Consider the following 22,782-nt stretch of genomic DNA (forward strand, 5'->3'; position numbering starts at 1 on the left):
AGATGTTTTAATGTGAAACAGATTCTACAAAGTTTATATGTATTGATGCAGCATAGTGACAATCTCATATTGCTAATAATAAGAAAGGCAGTAACGTAAGTAAGATAATGAGAGAGAGAGAGAGAGAGAGAGAGAGAGAGAGAGAGAGAGAGAGCAAGGGTGGACAGAAAACAGGAGCAAGAACAAGTACAGATCTTTATACAGTACTCCAATACAATTATGTCGGTAATAATTCCAAGGTTCATCCATCACTTCATTACATAAATGCTTGTCAGAATAAAATTAAATATTATTCTACTTAAGCTTGCTAGTGCTATCATTTAATAATTATTCCCCTTGATATGGGGGAAAATTCGTTAAGAGTAGCTGTGATGCAACAGACTGATGTCCATGTTCACATCATATTTAACACACTTTGGCACATGTAATGCACTTTTCTCTTTTATAAAAACTAAAGCTGCCACATGAATTCATAGAAATTGTGTTAGTTAATAACAAGCCTCCATGAATGTTGTGTACATACTTCATAGTGTACATAAATTATGAAATATGAAGGAGTGAGGGGAGGGGGCAAGGGCACTACAAAACTTATGCATAAATAACCATGAGTAATAATGTAAGCAATAACTCTGTCCTAGCAATAAGTGTTTTACTAAATTGCATGTCAGATACCAAGCCAATTTATCACTATGGAGTAAATTATTGTCCTATTGAGTGAATATTTTAATTTTAGAATACTTCTGCATTAAAGGAGACCACTCATCGACAAGCAGAAGCGTCGGGTTGTCAACAGGTACACAGAAAAAGAAAGAAAACTTGCTAGCTTTTAGTCTTATTCATTTACAACCTAGAGTAAAACACACACACACACACACACACACACACACACACACACACACCTATGGCACTATATGGTGTCAACTGGACTGACAGTGTGAGTGCTGTATTTTGGCAGGCTGACAAGTTGTGGTGGGAGTAGTATCAGGTGTGGCAGGTAGAGGGAGAGGGAAGCGGGAGTCAGGGGGAGGTGTTGGGCCTGGGTGCCTTGTGGCTCAGAGGAAGGCAGCTAGTTTGCTGGCTAGGAATTTGGATGGGAGGGGTGGCAGACATACAATCCCTGTGGCAAGGGGTGGGTGTGGGAATGACGTAGGGATGTTATGGAGATTGGTTGGGCTACAGAACACCACTTTAGGTGGAGTGGGAAGGATTTTGGGTTGCAGGATGAGAGATAATCAGTCATCCTTACAACACATCCTGCACTCCTGTAATCATCCTGTCCTCAGCCTCCAGTAACTCACTGTCCCTGTAGCCTCCACTGAACAGTTCCCCCTTCCTCCATCCTGTCACCCCTCCAAATTAACATCACTTGCAGCGTGTGCCCACTCCCCACTGGTCGATACAATCGTGCATTACATGCCTAGCCCACATACCTGCTACGTCTCCTTCCCCCATTCCTAGTTGGCAAACTGGATGCATCCTTCTAAACCATGAGCCACACCCCTCTCCCTGACTCCTGCCTTGTTATGCCTCACAAACAGAAGTCTAATTTAGTGCACAGTTCTAAGACAACTCGGGTTGCAAAAGTTACTCAGACCCTACAAATATTGGAACAGTCTCATCTGCTGGAATGTAGATGCAGAATGTCATGCGGCATTAGGAGATAGAGAGACACAGAACAATCATAAGCCTATTGCATTTTAGATGGTGAGCATCACATCTCTTAACAGCTTCTGAAATGCTTAAAGACTCTCGGCAGTGGCACCATTTAAATGCTGTATGACAAACAGAGAGACATCATGCCTATAGATGTAGAATATGGGAGGCTTTTATTGATGGTGCATTCAAATATGAGCCATATCTACACCACTATATACCCAGATATATTATAAATTAATAGCTAACTTACTCACGAACACACATCTTAATGAAACTACTGATGTGACCACAGCCACGGGTAACAGCTAGTATTGTATACTACTAAGTCAAGTGCCATGTGGAGTGGAATTACTGCAGTAATTGAGTTATTCACCTTTGCAGAGGAAGTTGGTGTCACAGTCGATAAGGATGAGTCTCATGGATGGATAGAGGGCTTGGCCATCCTTCTGTCTGTGACAGTGGTTGTACTTGTGACAGCAGTCAATGATTATACAAAGGAAAAGCAGTTTCGTAGCCTGCAAAAGAAGATTGAAATTGAACACAGATACACTGTGCTAAGAGCTGGTAACATCCACCTGATTCCTGTACGTGATATTGTTGTGGGCGACATATGCCAGGTAAGGTACCACTCATTTAACAATTTAAGATTTCTATGAATGTTTATATAAACTGCTGTTTCACAAGTATGAATTATCATTTTTTCTGGGGTTACTGAAGTTTTTAGAAAGCTTTTTTCAATGAAATCTGTGCTAACAAACATTGAGAATCAACTACTGTTCTTACTAACAAATTACAACAACATCACATGCTATAAAGAATTAAGTACTTGAGTAAATAAATTTATAAACCATTTGATTTCTGTAGCAAATATGCTAGTAATATCAAGAGATGTTATCACTGGAAGCAGCAATGTTATAAACAGTGACTGAAGTGAAGTACTTACCTATTTTCTGTGATAAATCAATTGGTCTCAGTCTGTAAATAAGAAATAAAATGACACTACCTGGTTACAACTGCTTATGTATCACATCAGGTGGAAAGTATCCAACCCACACAACTAATTTAAAACATATTAAGCAAGAGATGTTTTGCTTGTGTAACAAAGTAAACACCATAACCCACACTGAGCTTGAACTAAAACATAGTGAGACATACAGAGTCTTATTATGCCATACTGAACCAAGGTGAGTCACATGGTTTCAACGATGATAAATTTTGTAACTTTTCAGTTGTTGTTGTTGTTGTGAGTTCAATTGCAGTTGTGTTAAGGAGATGTATATAATTTCAAAACAGATTCTTTGTGACATATTGCTGGACATTTTAACTAAAGTAATTAGAATCATGATGTTCAATAACATTTCCTTTTTCTGATGAAATTGCAAGAATTTCCATGTACCTGTTTCATTACTTCTAATTTAAAAATTTCACCACTTACCAAGAACTTCAAATAATGCCCTCCCAATTTTGAGATTTTAGTTCCATGTTAACTTCAAAGTAAATACAGTATCAGTACAATTATCATCTTCAATGTGATAGGGTCTACAGCTGCAATGAATTTAGTGCAAGTTTTCATGATGCCTTATCCTGTGATCCTCTTTATTTTATGTACAGCCTTAGGCCATTTTCTAGTATCTAGAATGGAAGCATTATGCATTGGATACATTAGTGACACTTGTGATTTTTATGTAGGAATAAGTGATATCTCTAGATGTATTGGCTGCATTATAACTTACTTTATGGATGATTTTTAGTAGTAAATTATGCCTTGTAAGTCATTGCTCCTATAAATTCATCTTATGCTCATGAAATAAATCTCAAGATGTCGTATGCTATTTTAGGAGCATGTTACTTTCAAGCAGTTGTTGCGAAGCTCATATATAACAGTACTAAAATTACTCGAGTTGAGAAAAACTGCTTCGTCATAGAACTCATAGAAAGTTGTCCAGGAATTTCCCATTTCACAGGTCACTTTGCTCTCTGACTGATCTCTGTCTGACTGCTCTGTCTGACTGATCTTTTAGATGTATGTAAATTTCAATTTCTTCCATTACATCTGTAATTCACACAACTAAAAAAATCCTTTATTACTATAGATATGTGGATGACATTTTAATCCTGTTCGATGGCACAATAGATGAGTGTAATGCCATACATTTCCAATTCAACAGTTTGCATCCAAAAATTAATTTCACTAAGGGAAGAGAAAAGAATAAGAGCATAAACTTTCTGGATTTAAAAATTTCAACACATTCGATATTTTTTGAAAACCAACAGCAACAAACATAATTATCCATAACCAGTCGTGCCACCCTAGAGCACACAAGCTCAGTTTTTTCATTATATGTTACAAAGACATTTGGTTATCATGTAATGCTGGTTGGTAATAACACACTTTAAATATCGTAAATGTATATATTAGACACAAAGCAGAAAGAACAAAACATGGCAGTACACAAGTTGCGTGCCAAGAGACGTAGAACAACAACAGTTCAAAGACGTCACAGTGAAAGATGGGCACTCTGCACCAGAGATGCCACAGATGCCCCACTCCCCTTCCAGTACTGCAGAGCACAGCGGAGGGAAGCTCCATCACTTGAAGTCTTAATCATCGTGCCAGCGCAGCGGTTGTAGACGGCAGCCGGTGCAAGAAGTAGGCACATCAGAAACTGCACTGCAAGAGTCTCGTGCAGCCGACTACTGCGTAGGCCAAGAGACATCAGTCAAAGGCAAGTCAGTGGCATCAGGAGGCAGAGTGGCAGCAACGGAAGGCAGATCAGAAGCACCGGAATGCGGATCGGAGAGTGACCATGCCGGTATCAGGCAATTGATAGACACTGTCTGTGGTCATCCGTGGAGATGAATTATGAGCATGTTTACACCTCAGCATAACACGTGGTGAGGGCCCAAATAAGATGGTTGCAAGGCCGCTCACACGGAGTCATCGCACCGCATCACAAATTCACATGATGCAATGTCCTTGTGGATGAACACAGGTGGGGCGGAATGAGGGCAGGGCAGGGGGGTGTGGAGGCATGCGACGAGCACATGAACCCTTTTAACCAGAGTCGGAAGATACCATAGTATTGGCTGACGGTGAGTCCTCCATGAACTCTGCCGGAAGGAGGAGGGGCTCGCCATATAGAATCGCAGTGAGCTACGCGTTCAAGTCCTCTTTATGTTCCCAGCGGATGCCCAGCAGGACCCAAGGGAGGGCCTCAGACCATAAGCTGCCATTGTACGTAAGTGCAGCCTTGAGAGTGCAGTGCCACCGTTCAACCAGGCCAATCGCCTGCGGGTTTTAGGCCATGGTGTGAAATTTAGCAACACTGCAGAATTCGCACAGTCGTGCAGGGGATGGACTCGAACTGTTGTCCCTGGTTAGTTGTGAATTGTGAGTGAACTGAACAACCCATGCAGATACAAAAGAATGAGTGATGGTCTCGGCTGTGATGTCAACAAGAGGGACTGCCTCGACCCAGCAGGTTATGCGGTCGATGATCGATAAGATGTATCTGTACTCCTTGGAAGGAGGGAGGGGACCGACGACGTTGATGTGGTCGTGGCGAAGGCACCCTCTTGGAACGTCAGACTTGCCTAATGGCAGTTGAGCGTGCTTGCCGTCCTTGCTACGCTGACATGGTACGCACATGCAGTTCCAAGTGTGGCAGCTGTGCTTCATGCTGGGCCAGACGAGGTGCTCAGTAACCAGCCTCATCGTGGCTTGTGTTCCAGGGTGAGCCAAGCTGTGCAAAACAGTAAAGACACTGTGCCGAAGAGCAGTAGGGAGCTGGGGGTGGGGAGTGCCCATGGAGATGTCGCAAAGGACTGGGATTGTCGACCAGTGTAGGATATGGGTTTGGACAGAAAGCGATGACTCGTTGTCTGAAATTAATTGCTGTATATTGTTGTTTTCAGCTTGAAGTCGGGTGAGCTCTTCTAAGTTCAACGGTGTGGTTAGCATGCAGATGCGTGATAGTTAGTCTGCCACAACATTCTCCACACTGCAAATATAGCATGCATCGGAAGAGTGCTCACACATCAGTATATCATCTAAGTGAGTGTAAGCAAATGGCAGATGTAGCAAAATGGAATCAATGAACTGCTGCCACGTCTGCGCAGCACTTTTCAGTCCATAAGGCATGTAGCAGTATTCAAATAGGCCAAAGGGTGTGATGATTGGAACAATCTAAAACAGAGGAAAAACTTAGAACCATTTAGTAATTGCGTGAAATCCTGGATGTGAGGAATGGGGTAGCTATCGATAATGGTGCGAGTGTTAAGGGACCTGTACTCCCCGCACATGCATAAGGAACGAATGAATAGGTGAAGACCAATTGCTATTGGAGGGATGGAGCATGCTCGAAGCCAACAGATCCTAAATGATTTCCATGGCATGCAGAAGTTTTGAAGCACAAAGGCACCTGGTCTTATAGTGTACAGATGGGCCATCTGTGGCGCAAATCCCATGACATGTGCCATTACTGATGGCCGATACTCATGAAGGGAGGTTGTCAAGAGAGGGGGTCCAGATGAAACATCAGTTCACTGACCTTGCCGGATCTGGGCAGCTTGGGCAGGGGTTGGCTGTAGTGGATGAAGAAAGGCGAGGTTCAGTAGCTGTGCGGTGTGAGGAATCCGGCGTAGCATGAGCAGGTTTGTCCTGGATATTCAGGGGCGGTGATGCAAAAACTGCAGCAGGCAGAGGAATGCTCAGCACAGGAGCAATTTGGTGAGAAGACGCAGTAGATGCGCGAGTTGGTTCGCCCTGATGCAGTTCTGCAGATAGGCAACATATCATATGCCGTGCATGTGACAGTTCAGCAGAGGCAGAGGCAATGCAGGCGCGTAACACATCGTTTTGGGTGCGGAGTTTGTCGATTTGTGTGTGCACGTCCGACAAACCAGAGACCTGTGTAGTAATACGCTTGAGCAGAGATGTTCGTATGGAAAGCATAGCCAAAGAGGCAGAGAGCGAAGTCATGCTGAACTCGTTTGACAAGATGTATACGACCCCAGACAACCGGGAGATCTGGGAAAAACCCGGGAATTTTTTCATGTGGGAGAAAACTGGGAAAACCTGGGAATTGTTTAGAATTCCGGGAATTTTCATTGTTTTAGTTTTCAGTTAAATTTTTGTGATTTTGACTGGTAAGAACCAATACTCAAACAAAGGATATTACAGTTATCCTGCTACTGCAGAATAATACTGCAGCAACAAAACATGAACGAGAAAAAAAAAACCTTGAGTTGCAAAGGAAATGCGCCATATACGACGACAAAACAGTGCTCATACAAGCGTCTGCCAACTGCAAAGTGTGTCAAAGGCTTTAGGAAGACTTCAGTGCTTCATAATAACAAATGGCCTCTGATGAGCGTGATGTGACAACTGTTTAAATTAGATTCGTTTGAGCAGTTGCGGGCGGGCTCTTGCGCATGCGCAGTTGGAGTCGCGTTTGAGTAGTACCTTCTCCCGCTTCTGGTTACTGAAGTGTGGCCAGGCGCCACTACTTAATATTGCCCCAGTTGGGAAATAATAGACTGCACAGAGCAGTCTGAGTTGTGGTGGGGAAGTGGGTCGTCTCTATGTGACCTGTGTTTACGTTCAGTGATTTTGTTGTTTCCTCTTCGTTTGCTCTCACGTTAAATGATAACAAAACGGATCATTTTGGCCGGGAGCTATCAAATGAATTAAAATATGTTCACGTAATTACGGAAGGCCAAAATATGTTATTAGTTTCAGATATTATTTCCACCTTTCTGACAGTCAAGCTCAATCGCCTTGCAGAACAATGAAGTTATTTTTGCCGGCTTGCTAAAGAGATTTGGCTTTCATTAATCTGTTCTGCTGAGGCAGTCAATTTATTTTAAACGAAGTATTTAATTTCACACTATTGGCAAGTTTCAACTGTTCGCTGCATTTCAAGTGGACGTATGGCATTAAGCCATAATAAAAAGCCAAACATGAGATAATACAGTACTAGTACTCCAAGAAAATTTACATACGAGTGTGCATTTTAAGCCGAATTATGCATTTTAGTATGGTTCACGAAACCATCCTCTGATGTCTTGTTTCTTTTATGACATAATGTAAGATCTTTTAATGTTTTACACGTACGAACATATATATGGGCTTTCTGCGTCATTGTAGCTGCACAAGCGCGGTGACGCCTGTTATCTGGCGCTCTCTTGCAACTGCTGAAAAGAACCTATTTCTAACAGGTTGCAGGAAAATATTGTGAATGGTGGTTTCAAAAGCGTTACATTCAAAGCTAATTTCCTTTTACGCAATATGAAGTATGTGCGCGAATGCACGATGAATTTCTTAAATCACAAAACGTTTGACTCTGATTTAACAATCAACTCTTTGAGGACGACCATTTAGAAGAATTTGGAGCCCAGAAGATCAAACATTTACGTCGCAATTAAAAATTTTACTGGCACATTTCTGTGATGTATCTTAAAGTGTATCACGTGCAAAAAAGATCAACATTATATGTGGAAGCTTAACTTCTCTTCCAGCTTATAAATCTTCGAGACCAATATTATATGTGAATGCTATGTATATTAATTTAAGCCACCAACTTTTCTTATTTGTGTGTTCACGCTACTTAAGGATGATCTCACTATTGACTGACTATATCACGTGACCTATGCTGTCATCAGCTGGCGAGATCACGTGACATGAGCTAAGACTGGTCTTCAAATGCGCATCATAATCTCGATTTCAATGCTTCGGAAAGTGACATTCATTGTTTGGCGGAATTCAAATTTATACCTTCGTAATACAAAAATATGTAGCGTACATGTTGCTGCACATCAAAGGTCTTAAAAACGTGCCCCTCCACCCGAGTTTCGTTTTCTGAAGTGCCGGGAAATTCTACGTCAGTATATAAAACCATAAACATTCAAAGGATTGATGAGGTTTACAGTGCCGAGGAATAACCTAACATGGAAAAAGTGTATTTTCACCTGGGAGAAAGTGTATTTTTAATTGGGAAATCCAGGAAAAATCTGGGAATTTGTTTTCCTTGTCCGCGTATTCACCCTGTTTGAGCATGGAACAGTAGAACGAGGCCTACAGGTCTGGTGAAAGTTCGTAATGGTGCAGAAAGTCCAACCCAAACACAGGTTCATCCATGTCGGTGACATGGAAAGTCCAAGAGAAGGGTGATCTTGATGGAGCCAAGGACCACAATAGTAGTATGATAAGCAGCTATCAAAGTGAGGTTAGCAGGTGAAATTATTTTGTCTGCGTGCTTGGCCAGGATATCACTGACGTCGGCACTGATGTCGAAAGGAAAGCGAGTGACCGATAACAAGTCAGTGGCGTAGAGGCATCACACCGCTGAAGCGAGAGGTGCGGTGTCAGACAGAATGCGCTGTGGAGAAATGTGGCGGGACGTGGCACCTAAACGTGCTCGTCATAATCGTTTGGGTATGAGCAAGGCGTGTGACAGTTGCATGTTTCATCCCTGTAAGTAGCACAGTACCAGCACAGCAGGTAGGCCGGGGGTGTGGCGAGGGAGGGGGCCGCAGCTGTCTGCGTCATTGCTGGCAGTCACTCGGGCTGCTGCTCGGGCTAGGTCGGCTGCTGCTCAGGCGAAGTCGGCTGCTGTCAGGAGGCCGCAGGCAGCACCTCCTGTAGGGCGCTAGGTGGCAGCTCCTGACTGGCATCTGAGGTGCCGAAGCAAGCACGCTGGCTTCTGCCAGCAGGGTGCAGAACCAAAGGTGCAGGTGTGCGAACTGACGGTGATGGAGGAGTCGTCCGTGACAGGCAGGGTCGGTGATGAATGATAGCTTAAGCACGATCAGCCATGCATAAGTGAACCTTGAGTGCATTGGTGAAGTGAGACAGTAGATGGAGTTGTAGTTGCGAAGGCATTTTAACCATCCACAATGTCCAAAGTGTGGCGTCAGGTAATGCTTGATCATCAATTAACGCACGTAGGTGCCGCCAAAGCTGTGAAGGAGTGTGGTCGTCGAGATGCTCATCGTGATTAATGTCGTGGACAGCCTCCACCAGGGGGGCGAGAAAGGCACTTGATGAGCAATGCTTTTGCCGTCAAATACTTGAGCGAGACAGGCGGTGAGAGAAGCAGATCGCTGATGAGGTCCGGATGAGCATGGAGGTGACTCAACAGGCAGACAAAATGTGTGTTGTCTTCCAAAATACAGTGGATATTCAGTAGGTTATCCACTAATGCGAACCAAGTTTTTGGGTTATCTTTTTTCACAGCAGGCAGCTTAGAAACCTGCCGGGTAATACATGCTGGTGCAGCACCAGCAGACGGAGATCAGGAAGCCCCCAACAGCAGGAGTGCAACAGTGGTGGACAGTGCATTGCCCAAGGTCTGCGTGGGGAGGGGGAGGGGGGGGGGCGGCGGTGGGTACATGTAGAACATGCTGTGGAGTATGCGGGTGCAAAAGGTGGCATGGTGTGTCCCAACTGTGGGCCTGAGAATGAACACGGTGTGGGTGTAATGGCCGGAGCCATTGCAACAGCGGGTGGAAGGCAGTTGCGGTGCAGCCATGGGGGAGGGGCTGACATGGTAACCGGAGCAGGCAGAATGGTCGGTGCTGTTGCGAAAGCGAGCAGAAGGCGGTCATCGTGTAACCACAGAGCTGTTACTTAAAATCCGTCTCGATTGCAAATTTTTATTCATATTACCGATTTCGGTTCATTCAGAACCATCTTCAGATCTGATATTTCCGTTACAGGAGTAACCCGTCCAAATCAAGCAACTTTCACATGCTACGTCACACAGTAGCATGTGAAAGTTGCTGGATTTGGACGGGTTACTCCTGTAACTGAAATATAAGATCTGAAGATGGTTCTGAATGAACCTAAACTGGTCATATGAATAAAAATTTGCAATCAAGACGGATTTTAAGTAACATTATAAAATCACTGATTGCTGTTATCCCATAAGACATTATGTCTGTTTTTGCAAAACGTAACCATATAGTGATGGTCACGGAAACTGGCACATTCGAGGCGATTGGCGTCATTGAGATGGCATGCGGGGGAGGGGCGGGGAGGAGTGCTGCGACACTAGGCATATAAGACTGTGCAACCCCGTGCATAGCAATGTTCGAATAACAGTTATGGAACTTTGTCAGCACATCAAACCAAACCAAAGGAGACTGCATAGCTGAGGTGTAAACCACAACATCCTTAACTGCGTGATCATCCACGATGTCACTAGGCGACGTGCGCGGTCCGTGTTGTGGCCGTTATTGAGCTGTCACACTTGACGGTGGTTATGTTGCAACAGTTAAGGTTAGGTGGCTGGGCATAAATAATTGTTCACTTTTAACCAAACATGCATTAGGTACACTTGACCACTCATGGTCACAAACGCAGTTAACAGGATGTGTGGCACTAGCACCGCAAGACATTGGTTGATACATTGTTCTGAAACAATGTGGACCGGTACACAAAGTCTGTTAATGATGAAGAAAAGCAGAAAATAATGTTATCAGGGTCAGCACTGTGGTAATAACACACTTTAAATATCGTAAATGCATTTATTAGACACAAAGCAAGAAGAACAAAACATGGCAGTACACAAGTTGCGTGCCAAGAGACGTAGAACAAGAACAGTTCAAAGACGTCAGAGTCAAAGATAGGGCACTCTGTGCCAGAGATGCTACAGACTAAACAACTCTCCACTAAAAGAGCAAAAATTGACAAAGAACTAGATCTTCTCTGAAATGTAACTATAGACAGTGGTTATCTCAAGAACTGAGTAGTCATATTATTCAAAAAGAAAACCAATCATACACATGCCAATCCCATAGATGAAATAACTTTAACCAGAGACAAAAACAAACTTCAGAAAAATAAAGTTCTTGTATGGCCATATGAAGGGCTTATTTCAATAGTGGTACAAGTCCATTTTTGTTCATTCTGAGATAGAGGGTCCGAAAGTTAAATGTGCGCTGAAAAATGTGCAGTTGAGATACCAGAAATATTCGAGCATATGGCTTCTTGCTACAGATGAACCTTTCTTTCTGTTTGTTTCGACCATTAATTTCAGAAGCATCATAGACAGAAAAGTGGAGGTAATGGACTTGTACCTCTATTGAAATAAGCCCTTCACACCTAGCTATTATTTCCCACAAAATTACTCAACGTTTCTAGAAAACAAAATTATACACAAATAACAGAACCACTAATGATCTACAACGATTATTGAGAACGTACCACATAAATCAGAACCGTTTTCGCAATCAGGAATCTACAAAAGTAACTGTGAAGAATGCCCAAAATTTTATATTGGACAGACAAGAAGAAAAGTTAGTATACAATTTAAAGAACACATTACAATAAGCAACAATAATCCATCCAGATTTGCTGCACACTTCAAAGATACCAACCACAAAATATCTAATATAGATAGATCACTTCAAATATTACATGAGTTACAGAAAGGAAAAATCACGGATGTAATGGAAGAAATTGAAATTTGCATCTAAAAGATCAGAAGCAGAGATGCTGAGTCGCAATAGGCTCAACAAAAAGATTCACACAATTATAGCTTTCACCCATTAAGGCCTTTATCAGCAGTAGACACACACATACACACACACACGCACACACACACGCACACGCACACACTCACGCAAACACAACTTGCACACGCATCTGCAGTCTCAGAGAACTGAACCCACACTGCGAGCAGCAGCACCAGTACATGATGGGATTGGCAACTGGGTGGGGGTAAGGAGGAGGCTGGGGTGGGGAGGGGGAAGAATAGTATGGTGGGAGTGGTGGACAGTGAAGTGTTGCAGTTTAGACGGAGGGCAGTAGAGAAGGTGCGGAGAGGAGAAGGGAGTAGGTAGCGGAAAGGAGAGAAATAAAAAGAAAACAAAAGACTGGATGTGGCCGTGAAAAGATGTCTGTGTAGTGCTGTAATGGGAACAGGGAGGGGGCTGGATGGGTGAAGACAGTGACTAACGAAGGCCCAGGCCAGGAGTGTCTCCTACCACCTCCCGAAGTCCCACAGTCTGGCCACAGAGGAGCATTACCCTCATAGCTCAGTACCATCTGGGATTGGAGCAACTGAACTACATTCTCCACCAGGGTTTAGATTACCCTTCGTCAGGCCCTGAAATGAGAAATATCCTGCCCACTATCCTTCCCCCCCCCCTCCCCCCCCCCCCTACTGTGGTACCAAACCTACACAATATACTCGTCTATCCTTACGCAGTCCCTGCTCCCAATCCCTTTCCTCATTGCTCATTCCCCTGTAATAGACCTAGATGCAAGACCTGTCCCATACATACTCCTACCACCACCTACTCTAGTCCAGTCACTAACATCAACTATCCCATCAAAGGCAGGGCTACCTGTGAATTCAGTCATGTGATTTACGAGCTAAGCTGCAACCACTGTGCTGCATTCTATGTAAGCATGACAACCAACAAGCTGTCTGTCCCCATGAACGGCCACCTACAAACTGTGGCCAAATAAAGTGGACCACCCTGTTGCTGAACACATTGCCAAACACGATATCCCTCATGTCAACGACTGCTTCACAGCGTGTGCCATATGGATCCTTCCCACCAACACCAGCTTTTCTGAATTGCACAGGTGGAAACTTTCCCTGCAATACATATTGTGTTCCTGTAACCCTCCTGGCCTCAACCTTCGTCAGTCACTGTCCTCTCCCATCCAGCCCCCTTCCTGTTCCCATTACAGCACTACACAGCTGTCATTTCACCACCACACCCATTCTTTAAATTTCTTTTATTTCTCTCCTTTCCGCTACTTACCCCCTCCCCCCTCTGCACCTTATCTTCTGCTCTCCGTATAAACTGCAACACTTCACTGTCTGCCACTCCCATAACTAATGATACACAAAAATGAAATCATTATAGATTGTACTGCAAAATTTTAAAGAAAGTAATACAGAAGTCAAAAGCCCTTTTCTATAAGGAGAAAATAGATAAATCTAATAATAAAATGAAAACAATTTGGAACATTATAAAAAGTGAGACAAAGACAAAAATAAGCGACACAGATGACCTAAAAATCAGGCATGGGGGTAACAATAGAAAATCAAATTTTTAACAAACATTTCCTGTCAGTAACCCAACAAATTGACTGTAGGCCCTCTGTTGAGGAAGCTATGACTTTGTCAGGATGCATACTCCAACATAATACCAGAAATGTACATTAATCGTATCACTGTAGAGGAAATTCAAACAGTCATTTGGTCTTTAAAGTGTAAGAACTCTGCAGGAGTAAATAATGTATCCAATAATTTATTGAAATTTTCATGTATATGAATTAGTGATATTCTGTGCCATATTTCTGATGCTTCATTCCAACAAGGCATTTTTCCTGAAAGACTCAAGTATGCCATTGTGAAGCCCCTACACAAGAAGGGTGATAGAGCTGAGCTCACTAACTACCATGCTATTTCACTGTTAACAGCCTTCTCTAAAATTCTAGAAAAATTAATGCATGATAAAATTACTGAACACCTCATAATGAACAGACATATCAACAAGAGCCAGTTTGGCTTTCAAAGGGGCTGTTCAACTGAGGATGTAGTGTATGCACTTACAAATGAAGTAATTGAATGTCTAAGTCAAAAAATGATAGGAATGTGTTTTCTGTGACTTAACAAAGGCATTTGATTGTGTAGATCACCACATTCTCATGCAGAAAGCCAAACTACTTGGAATAAGGGGTGTCGTAGGTAACTGGCTGCAATCTTATCTCCAGGAAAGAAAACAGAAATTATTTTTAAACAGCTCAGATGAGTCAAGGGATACCTCCGCTCAGTATGAATGGACTTCTATTAGTCGTGGTGTGCCTCAAGGCTCAATTCTGGGGCCACTGTTGTTTTTGATGTTTATAAATGATTTACCATTGTGTGCAAGCCTGCCTTGCAAATTTACTCTTTTTTCTGACGATACCACCATCTTCATGAGTGGAAAATCAGATGTTAATTTTGAGGAGTCAGTTAACAACATACTCTCTGAAGTGATTAACTGGTTCTGTGTTAATGGTCTCTCTCTAAACTCAAGTAAGACAAATTTTATCCAGTTCCATACAAAAACAAAAAAAGTGAGAGAAATAAATGTAACATGTGGAAATCAACCAAAAGAAAGAATGGATGTGTCTAAATTTCTTGGAGTACATATTGATAGCAAAATGAACTGGTCCTTCCATATACAACAGACCCTAAGAAAATTGAGCTCGGCTATGTATGCTATCAGAATAATGTCTTCCATTGGAGATTTAACCACTATGAAGTCCACATACTATGGGTATTTTCACTCCGTTATGTGTTACGGAATTATCTTCTGGGGAAATTTAGCTTTGGCAAAGAAAATTTTTGTGGCCCAGAAAAGGGCTATTAGAATTATGTGCAGAGTACCCCCTAGGACATCATGCTGTAACCTTTTCAGAAAGCTGCAAATAATGATCACTGTATCCCAGTACATATATTCGCTTTTATGTTTTATAATTAAGAACCCTGCACAATTTCCATTAAATAAGATCTATCACAAATATAATACAAGAGGGAAAGAAAATCCTCATTGTGAACTTAAGAACCTGACAGTTGTTCAGAGAGGTGTCAAATGGTCAGGAACAAAAATTTTTAACCATCTCCCTGACCAGATAAAATGTTTAAGAGAAAATGAATCTCTTTTTAAAGCAAAACTAAAGGAATATTTGTTAAATATGTCTGTTTATACATTAGAAGAGTTTTATGATGCAAAAAGGGAAATAGCATTTAGATAGAATTATCCATCTTGTTAACAAGGAAATGTGCTTGCAATTTTTCTCCAAATTAAAACATGAAATTTTGTATTAACACTCAAAGAAATCTGCTGTTATATGTACAATATCTGTTTTTCCTCTAAACTTTGTATTAACTGTATGCAGTTATGTAGAGCATTTTTTATATATTTAATGAAGACTGTTTTGTATCTTTTTGTATGTTTGTTGTTTTGTATGCTTGTTGTTTTGTATGCTTGTTGTTTTGTATGCTTGTTGTTTTGTATGCTTGTTGTTTTGTATGCTTGTTGTTTTGTATGCTTGTTGTTTTGTATGTTTGACTCGTTCCACATCTCATGTGACGTGCTCACAATACGAGATCTACGGAACATGAAATAAATAAATAAATACTACCCCTCCCCCTCCCTGCCCCAGCCTCCTCCTTACCTCCACCCAGTTGCCACTCCCATCATGCACTGTTGCTGCTGCTCACAGTGTGGTTTCAGTTCTCTGAGACTGCAGACGTATGTGCAAGTTGTGTTTGTGTGTGTGTGTGTGTGTGTGTGTGTGTGTGTTTGTGTACACATGTGCATGTGTGTATGTGTGTCTACTGCTGACAAAGGCCTTAATGGCCAAAAGCTATAATTGTGCGAATCTTTTTGTTGTCCCTGTTGCGATTCAGCATCTCCGCTATATGGTGAGTAGCAACTGTCCTTCTCTGGTATTGTTACATTCAATTCTGGATTTTCCATTGTTTGATTTTCATCTGAAAGATCAGTCAGACAGGGATTTAAATGAGCAAAAATACCTGGGAAATGGGAAATTCCTAGACAATGTTCTACCAGTTCTATGATGAAGCATTACAGAACCATAAAGTGTAAAATCATCGGTATACTCATTAATAAATATGACTTTAATGAGAAACATGATGCAACCATAAAGCACTTTTTACTTTACTCTAGTAGTTTTCAGTGCTGTTTCGTTAGAGTACTGTAATGGATTTCATATATAAGATGTTTATAACAAAAAAAAGACATGCTCCCACAATAAAAGAACAATTATTTATAGGTTATTTTAAAGAAATTGCATACAATCACCAATGATGAGCAATAATTAAATGTAATTGAGAACAAAAGCATATTCTGGTAAAGTAACAAATTTCTGTAAAACAATTATTATCTTCTTAGTGTTAAGAAATTTAAAACATGGGCATTATATATATAAGGTCTTCGCAACAACTGCTCGAAAGTACTGTGCTCTTAAAATAGCATAAAAAATCTTGGATTTATTTTATGATTATAACATGATGATGGTGTCCTCTTGGATAAAATATTCCGGAGGTAAAATAGTCCCCCATTCCGATCTCCGGGCGGGGACTACTCAAGAGGACGTCGTTATCAGGAGAAAGAAAACTGGCATTCTACGGATCGGAGCGTGGAATGTCAGATCCCTTAATCGGGCAGGTAGGTTAGAAAATTTAAAAAGGGAAATGGATAGGTTAAAGTTAGATATAGTAGGAATTAGTGAAGTTCGGTGGCAGGAGGAACAAGACTTTTGGTCAGATGATTACGGGGTTATAAATACAAAATCAAATAGGGGTAATGCAGGAGTAGGTTTAATAATGAATAAAAAAATAGGAGTGCGGGTTAGCTACTACAAACAGCATAGTGAATGCATTATTGTGGCCAAGATAGACACAAAGCCCATGCCTACTACAGTAGTACAAGTTTATATGCCAACTAGCTCTGCAGATGATGAAGAAATTGATGAAATGTATGACGAGATAAAAGAAATTATTCAGGTAGTGAAGGGAGACGAAAATTTAATAGTCATGGGTGACTGGAATTCGTCAGTAGGAAAAGGGAGAGAAGGAAACATAGTAGGTGAATATGGATTGGGGGGAAGAAATGAAAGAGGAAGCCGCCTTGTGGAATTTTGCACAGAGCATAACTTAATCATAGCTAACACTTGGTTCAAGAATCATAAAAGAAGGTTGTATACCTGGAAGAATCCTGGAGATACTAATAGGTATCAGATAGATTATATAATGGTAAGACAGAGATTTAGGAACCAGGTTTTAAATTGTAAGACATTTCCAGGGGCAGATGTGGATTCTGACCACAATCTATTGGCTATGAACTGCAGATTGAAACTGAAGAAACTGCAAAAAGGTGGGAATTTAAGGAGATGGGACCTGGATAAACTGAAAGAACCAGAGGTTGTAGAGAGTTTCAGGGAGAGCATAAGGGAACAATTGACAGGAATGGGGGAAAGAAATACAGTAGAAGAAGAATGGGTAACTCTGAGGGATGAAGTAGTGAAGGCAGCAGAGGATCAAGTAGGTAAAAAGACGAGGGCTAATAGAAATCCTTGGGTAACAGAAGAAATATTGAATTTAATTGATGAAAGGAGAAAATATAAAAATGCAGTAAATGAAGCAGGCAAAAGGGAATACAAACGTCTCAAAAATGAGATCGACAGAAAGTGCAAAATGACTAAGCAGGGATGGCTAGAGGACAAATGTAAGGATGTAGAGGCTTGTCTCACTAGGGGTAAGATAGATACTGCCTACAGGAAAATTAAAGAGACCTTTGGAGAGAAGAGAACCACTTGTATGAATATCAAGAGCTCAGATGGCAACCCAGTTCTAAGCAAAGAAGGGAAGGCAGAAAGGTGGAAGGAGTATATAGAGGGTTTATACAAGGGCGATGTACTTGAGGACAGTATAATGGAAATGGAAGAGGATGTAGATGAAGATGAAATGGGAGATAAGATACTGCGTGAAGAGTTTGATAGAGCACTGAAAGACCTGAGTCGAAACGAGGCCCTGGGAGTAGACAACATTCCATTAGAACTACTGATGGCCTTGGGAGAGCCAGTCATGACAAAACTGTACCATCTGGTGAGCAAGATGTATGAGACAGGCGAAATACCCACAGACTTCAAGAAGAATATAATAATTCCAATACCAAAGAAAGCAGGTGTTGACAGATGTGAAAATTACCGAACTATCAGTTTAATAAGTCACAGCTGCAAAATACTAACGCGAATTCTTTACAGACGAATGGAAAAACTGGTAGAAGCGGACCTCGGGGAAGATCAGTTTGGATTCCGTACAAATTTCGGAATACGTGAGGCAATACTAACCTTACGACTTATCTTAGAAGAAAGATTAAGAAAAGGCAAACCTACATTTCTAGCGTTTGTAGACTTGGAGAAAGCTTTTGACAACATTAACTGGAATACTCTCTTCCAAATTCTGAAGGTGGCAGGGGTAAAATACAGGGAGCGAAAGGCTATTTACAATTTGTACAGAAACCAGATGGCAGTTATAAGAGTAGAGGGGCATGAAAGGGAAGCAGTGGTTGGGAAAGGAGTGAGACAGGGTTGTAGCCTCTCCCCGATGTTATTCAATTTGTATATTGAGCAAGCAGTAAAGGAAACAAAAGAAAAATTCGGAGTAGGTATTAAAATTCATTGAGAAGAAGTAAAAACTTTGAGGTTCGCCGATGACATTGTAATTCTGTCAGAGACAGCAAAGGACTTGGAAGAGCAGTTGAACGGAATGGACAGTATCTTGAAAGGAGGATATAAGATGAACATCAACAAAAGCAAAACGAGGATAATGGAATGTAGTCAAATTAAATCGGGTGATCCTGAGGGGATTAGATTAGGAAATGAGACACTTAAAGTAGTAAAGGAGTTTTGCTATTTAGGGAGTAAAATAACTGATGATGGTCGAAGTAGAGAGGATATAAAATGTAGACTGGCAATGGCAAGGAAATCGTTTCTGAAGAAGAGAAATTTGTTAACATCGAGTATTGATTTAAGTGTCAGGAAGTGGTTTCTGAAAGTATTTGTATGGAGTGTAGCCATGTATGGAAGTGAAACATGGACGATAACCAGTTTGGACAAGAAGAGAATAGAAGCTTTCGAAATGTGGTGCTACAGAAGAATGCTGAAGATAAGGTGGGTAGATCACGTAACTAATGAGGAGGTATTGAATAGGATTGGGGAGAAGAGAAGTTTGTGGCACAACTTGACTAGAAGAAGGGATGGGTTGGTAGGACATGTTTTGAGGCATCAAGGGATCACAAATTTAGCATTGGAGGGCAGCGTGGAGGGTAAAAATCGTAGAGGGAGACCAAGAAATCAATACACTAAGCAGCATCGCACGCGGAGTGCAAGCTGAGCTTAATATCTGCAGCATAGTGCCCAGAGTCGATCGCGGTCCTCTGGTTTGGAGCCGTGTGGAGGGTCTAAACCAGAGGCTCAGACGACTCTGCGACTATAATGGTTGCAAATTCATCGACCTCCGTTATTGGGTGGAGAACTGTAGGGCCCCCCTAGACAGGTCAGGCGTGCACTACACACCGGAAGCAGCTACTAGGGTAGCAGAGTACGTGTGGCGTGCACACGGGGGTTTTTTAGGTTAGAGGGACCCCCCCTTGGGCGAAACGATAAAATACCTGACGGCTTACCAGAGAGAATATCAGCATCGTTGATAAAGAACGTCCGTCCTCAGAGACCAAAAACAGGAAAAGTTAACGTAATATTGGTAAACTGCAGGAGTATCCAGGGCAAGGTTCCTGAATTAGTATCGCTTATTGAAGGAAATAGTGCGCATATAGTATTAGGAACGGAAAGTTGGTTAAAACCGGAAGTGAACAGTAACGAAATCCTAGACACAGAATGGAATATATACCGCAAGGATAGGATAAACGCCAATGGTGGAGGAGTATTTATAGCAGTAAAGAATTCAATAATATCCAGTGAAGTTATTAGCGAATGCGAATGTGAAATAATCTGGGTTAAGTTAAGTATCAAAGGTGGGTCAGATATGATAGTCGGATGCTTCTATAGACCACCTGCATCAGCAACCGTAGTAGTTGAGCGCCTCAGAGAGAACCTGCAGAACGTCGTGAAGAAGTTTCGTGATCATACTATTGTAATAGGGGGAGACTTCAATCTACCAGGTATAGAATGGGATAGTCACACAATCAGAACTGGAGCCAGGGACAGAGACTCTTGTGACATTATCCTGACTGCCTTGTCCGAGAATTACTTCGAGCAGATAGTTAGAGAACCAACTCGTGAAGCTAACGTTTTAGACCTCATAGCAACAAATAGACCGGAACTTTTCGACTCCGTGAATGTAGAAGAGGGTATCAGTGATCATAAGTCAGTGGTTGCATCAATGACTACAAGTGTAATAAGAAATGCCAAGAAAGGAAGGAAAATATATTTGCTTAACAAGAGTGATAGGGCACAAATCGCAGAATATCTGAGTGACCACCATCAAACGTTCATTTCTGAGGAAGAGGATGTGGAACAAAAATGGAAAAAATTCAGAAACATCGTCCAGTACGCCTTAGATAAGTTCGTACCGACTAAGGTCCAAAGCGAGGGGAAAGATCCACCGTGGTATAACAATCATGTACGAAAGGTACTACGGAAACAAAGAAAGCTTCATCATAGGTTTAAGAGTAGTCGAATCATAGCTGATAAGGAAAAGCTGAACGAAGCGAAAAAGAGCGTAAAGAGAGCAATGAGATAAGCATTCAACGAATTCGAACATAAAACATTGGCAAACAATCTAAACAAGAACCCTAAAAAGTTTTGGTCATATGTAAAATCGGTAAGCGGATCTAAATCCCCTATTCAGTCACTCGTTGACCACGATGGCACCGAAACAGAGGACGACCGAAGAAAGGCAGAAATACTGAATTCAGTGTTCCGAAACTGTTTCACTGCGGAAAATCGTAACACGGTCCCTGACTTCAGCCGTCGCACGGACGCCAAAATGGAAAATATTGAAATAAACGATATCGGAATTGAAAAACAACTGCTATCACTTAGTAGCGGAAAAGCATCCGGACCAGACGAGATACCCGTAAGATTCTACAGTGATTATGCTAAAGAACTTGCCCCCTTTCTATCAGCAATTTATCGTAGATCTCTGGAAGAACGTAAAGTACCTAGCGACTGGAAGAAAGCGCAGGTCGTTCCCATTTTCAAGAAGGGTCATAAATCAGATGAGAATAATTATAGGCCTATTTCGCTTACGTCAATCTGTTGTAGAATAATGGAACATGTTTTATGTTCTCGTATTATGACGTTCTTAGATAATACAAATCTCCTTCATCATAACCAACATGGATTCCGCAAACAGAGATCATGTGAAACTCAGCTCGCCCTATTTGTCCAAGAAATTCACAGTGCCGTAGACACTGGCGAGCAGATTGATGCCGTATTCCTGGACTTCAGGAAGGCATTTGATACGGTTCCGCACTTACGTTTAGTGAAAAAAATACGAGCTTACGGAATATCGGACCAGGTTTGTGATTGGATTCAGGATTTCCTAGAAGAAAGAACACAACATGTCATTCTTAACGGTTCAAAATCTGCAGATGTAGAGGTAATTTCGGGAGTACCGCAAGGAAGCGTGATAGGACCTTTATTGTTTACAATATACATAAATGACTTAGTTGACAACATCGGTAGCTCCGTGAGGCTATTTGCAGATGACACGGTTGTCTACAAGAAAGTAGCAACATCAGAAGACTCGTACGTACTCCAGGAAGACCTGCAGAGGATTAATGAATGGTGCGACAGCTGGCAGCTTTCCCTAAACGTAGATAAATGTAATATAATGCGCATACATAGGGGCAGAAATCCATTCCAGTACGATTATGCCATAGGTGGTAAATCATTGGAAGCGGTAACGACCGTAAAATACTTAGGAGTTACTATCCGGAGCGATCTGAAGTGGAATGATCACATAAAACAAATAGTGGGAAAAGCAGGCGCCAGGTTGAGATTCATAGGAAGAATTCTAAGAAAATGTGACTCATCGACGAAAGAAGTAGCTTACAAAACGCTTGTTCGTCCGATTCTTGAGTATTGCTCATCAGTATGGGACCCTTACCAGGTTGGATTAATAGAAGAGATAGACATGATCCAGCGAAAAGCAGCGCGATTCGTCATGGGGACATTTAGTCAGCGCGAGAGCGTTACGGAGATGCTGAACAAGCTCCAGTGGCGGACACTTCAAGAAAGGCGTTACGCAATACGGAGAGGTTTATTATCGAAATTACGAGAGAGCACATTCCGGGAAGAGATGGGCAACATATTACTACCGCCCACATATATCTCGCGTAATGATCACAACGAAAAGATCTGAGAAATTAGAGCAAATACGGAGACTTACAAGCAGTCGTTCTTCCCACGCACAATTCGTGAATGGAACAGGGAAGGGGGGATCAGATAGTGGTACAATAAGTACCCTCCGCCACACACCGTAAGGTGGCTCGCGGAGTATAGATGTAGATGTAGATGTAGATTCAGAAGGATGTAGGTTGCAGTAGGTACTGGGAGATGAAGAAGCT

General features: G+C 41.8%; 1 protein-coding gene across 1 annotated transcript in view; it reads left to right on the forward strand.

The window, feature by feature from the left end:
• Positions 1 to 22,782, forward strand: part of LOC126213343 (plasma membrane calcium-transporting ATPase 3-like) — a 548,976-nt gene that overhangs the window by 29,914 nt on the left and 496,280 nt on the right. The window contains exon 3 of the mRNA XM_049941041.1: positions 2,038 to 2,273. Within this exon, the coding sequence (XP_049796998.1) occupies positions 2,038 to 2,273 (236 nt within the window). The remainder of the gene's footprint in view (positions 1 to 2,037; positions 2,274 to 22,782) is intronic.

This window comes from Schistocerca nitens, chromosome 11 (genome assembly GCF_023898315.1).
Source record: "Schistocerca nitens isolate TAMUIC-IGC-003100 chromosome 11, iqSchNite1.1, whole genome shotgun sequence".
NCBI classification, from domain to species: domain Eukaryota; kingdom Metazoa; phylum Arthropoda; class Insecta; order Orthoptera; family Acrididae; genus Schistocerca; species Schistocerca nitens.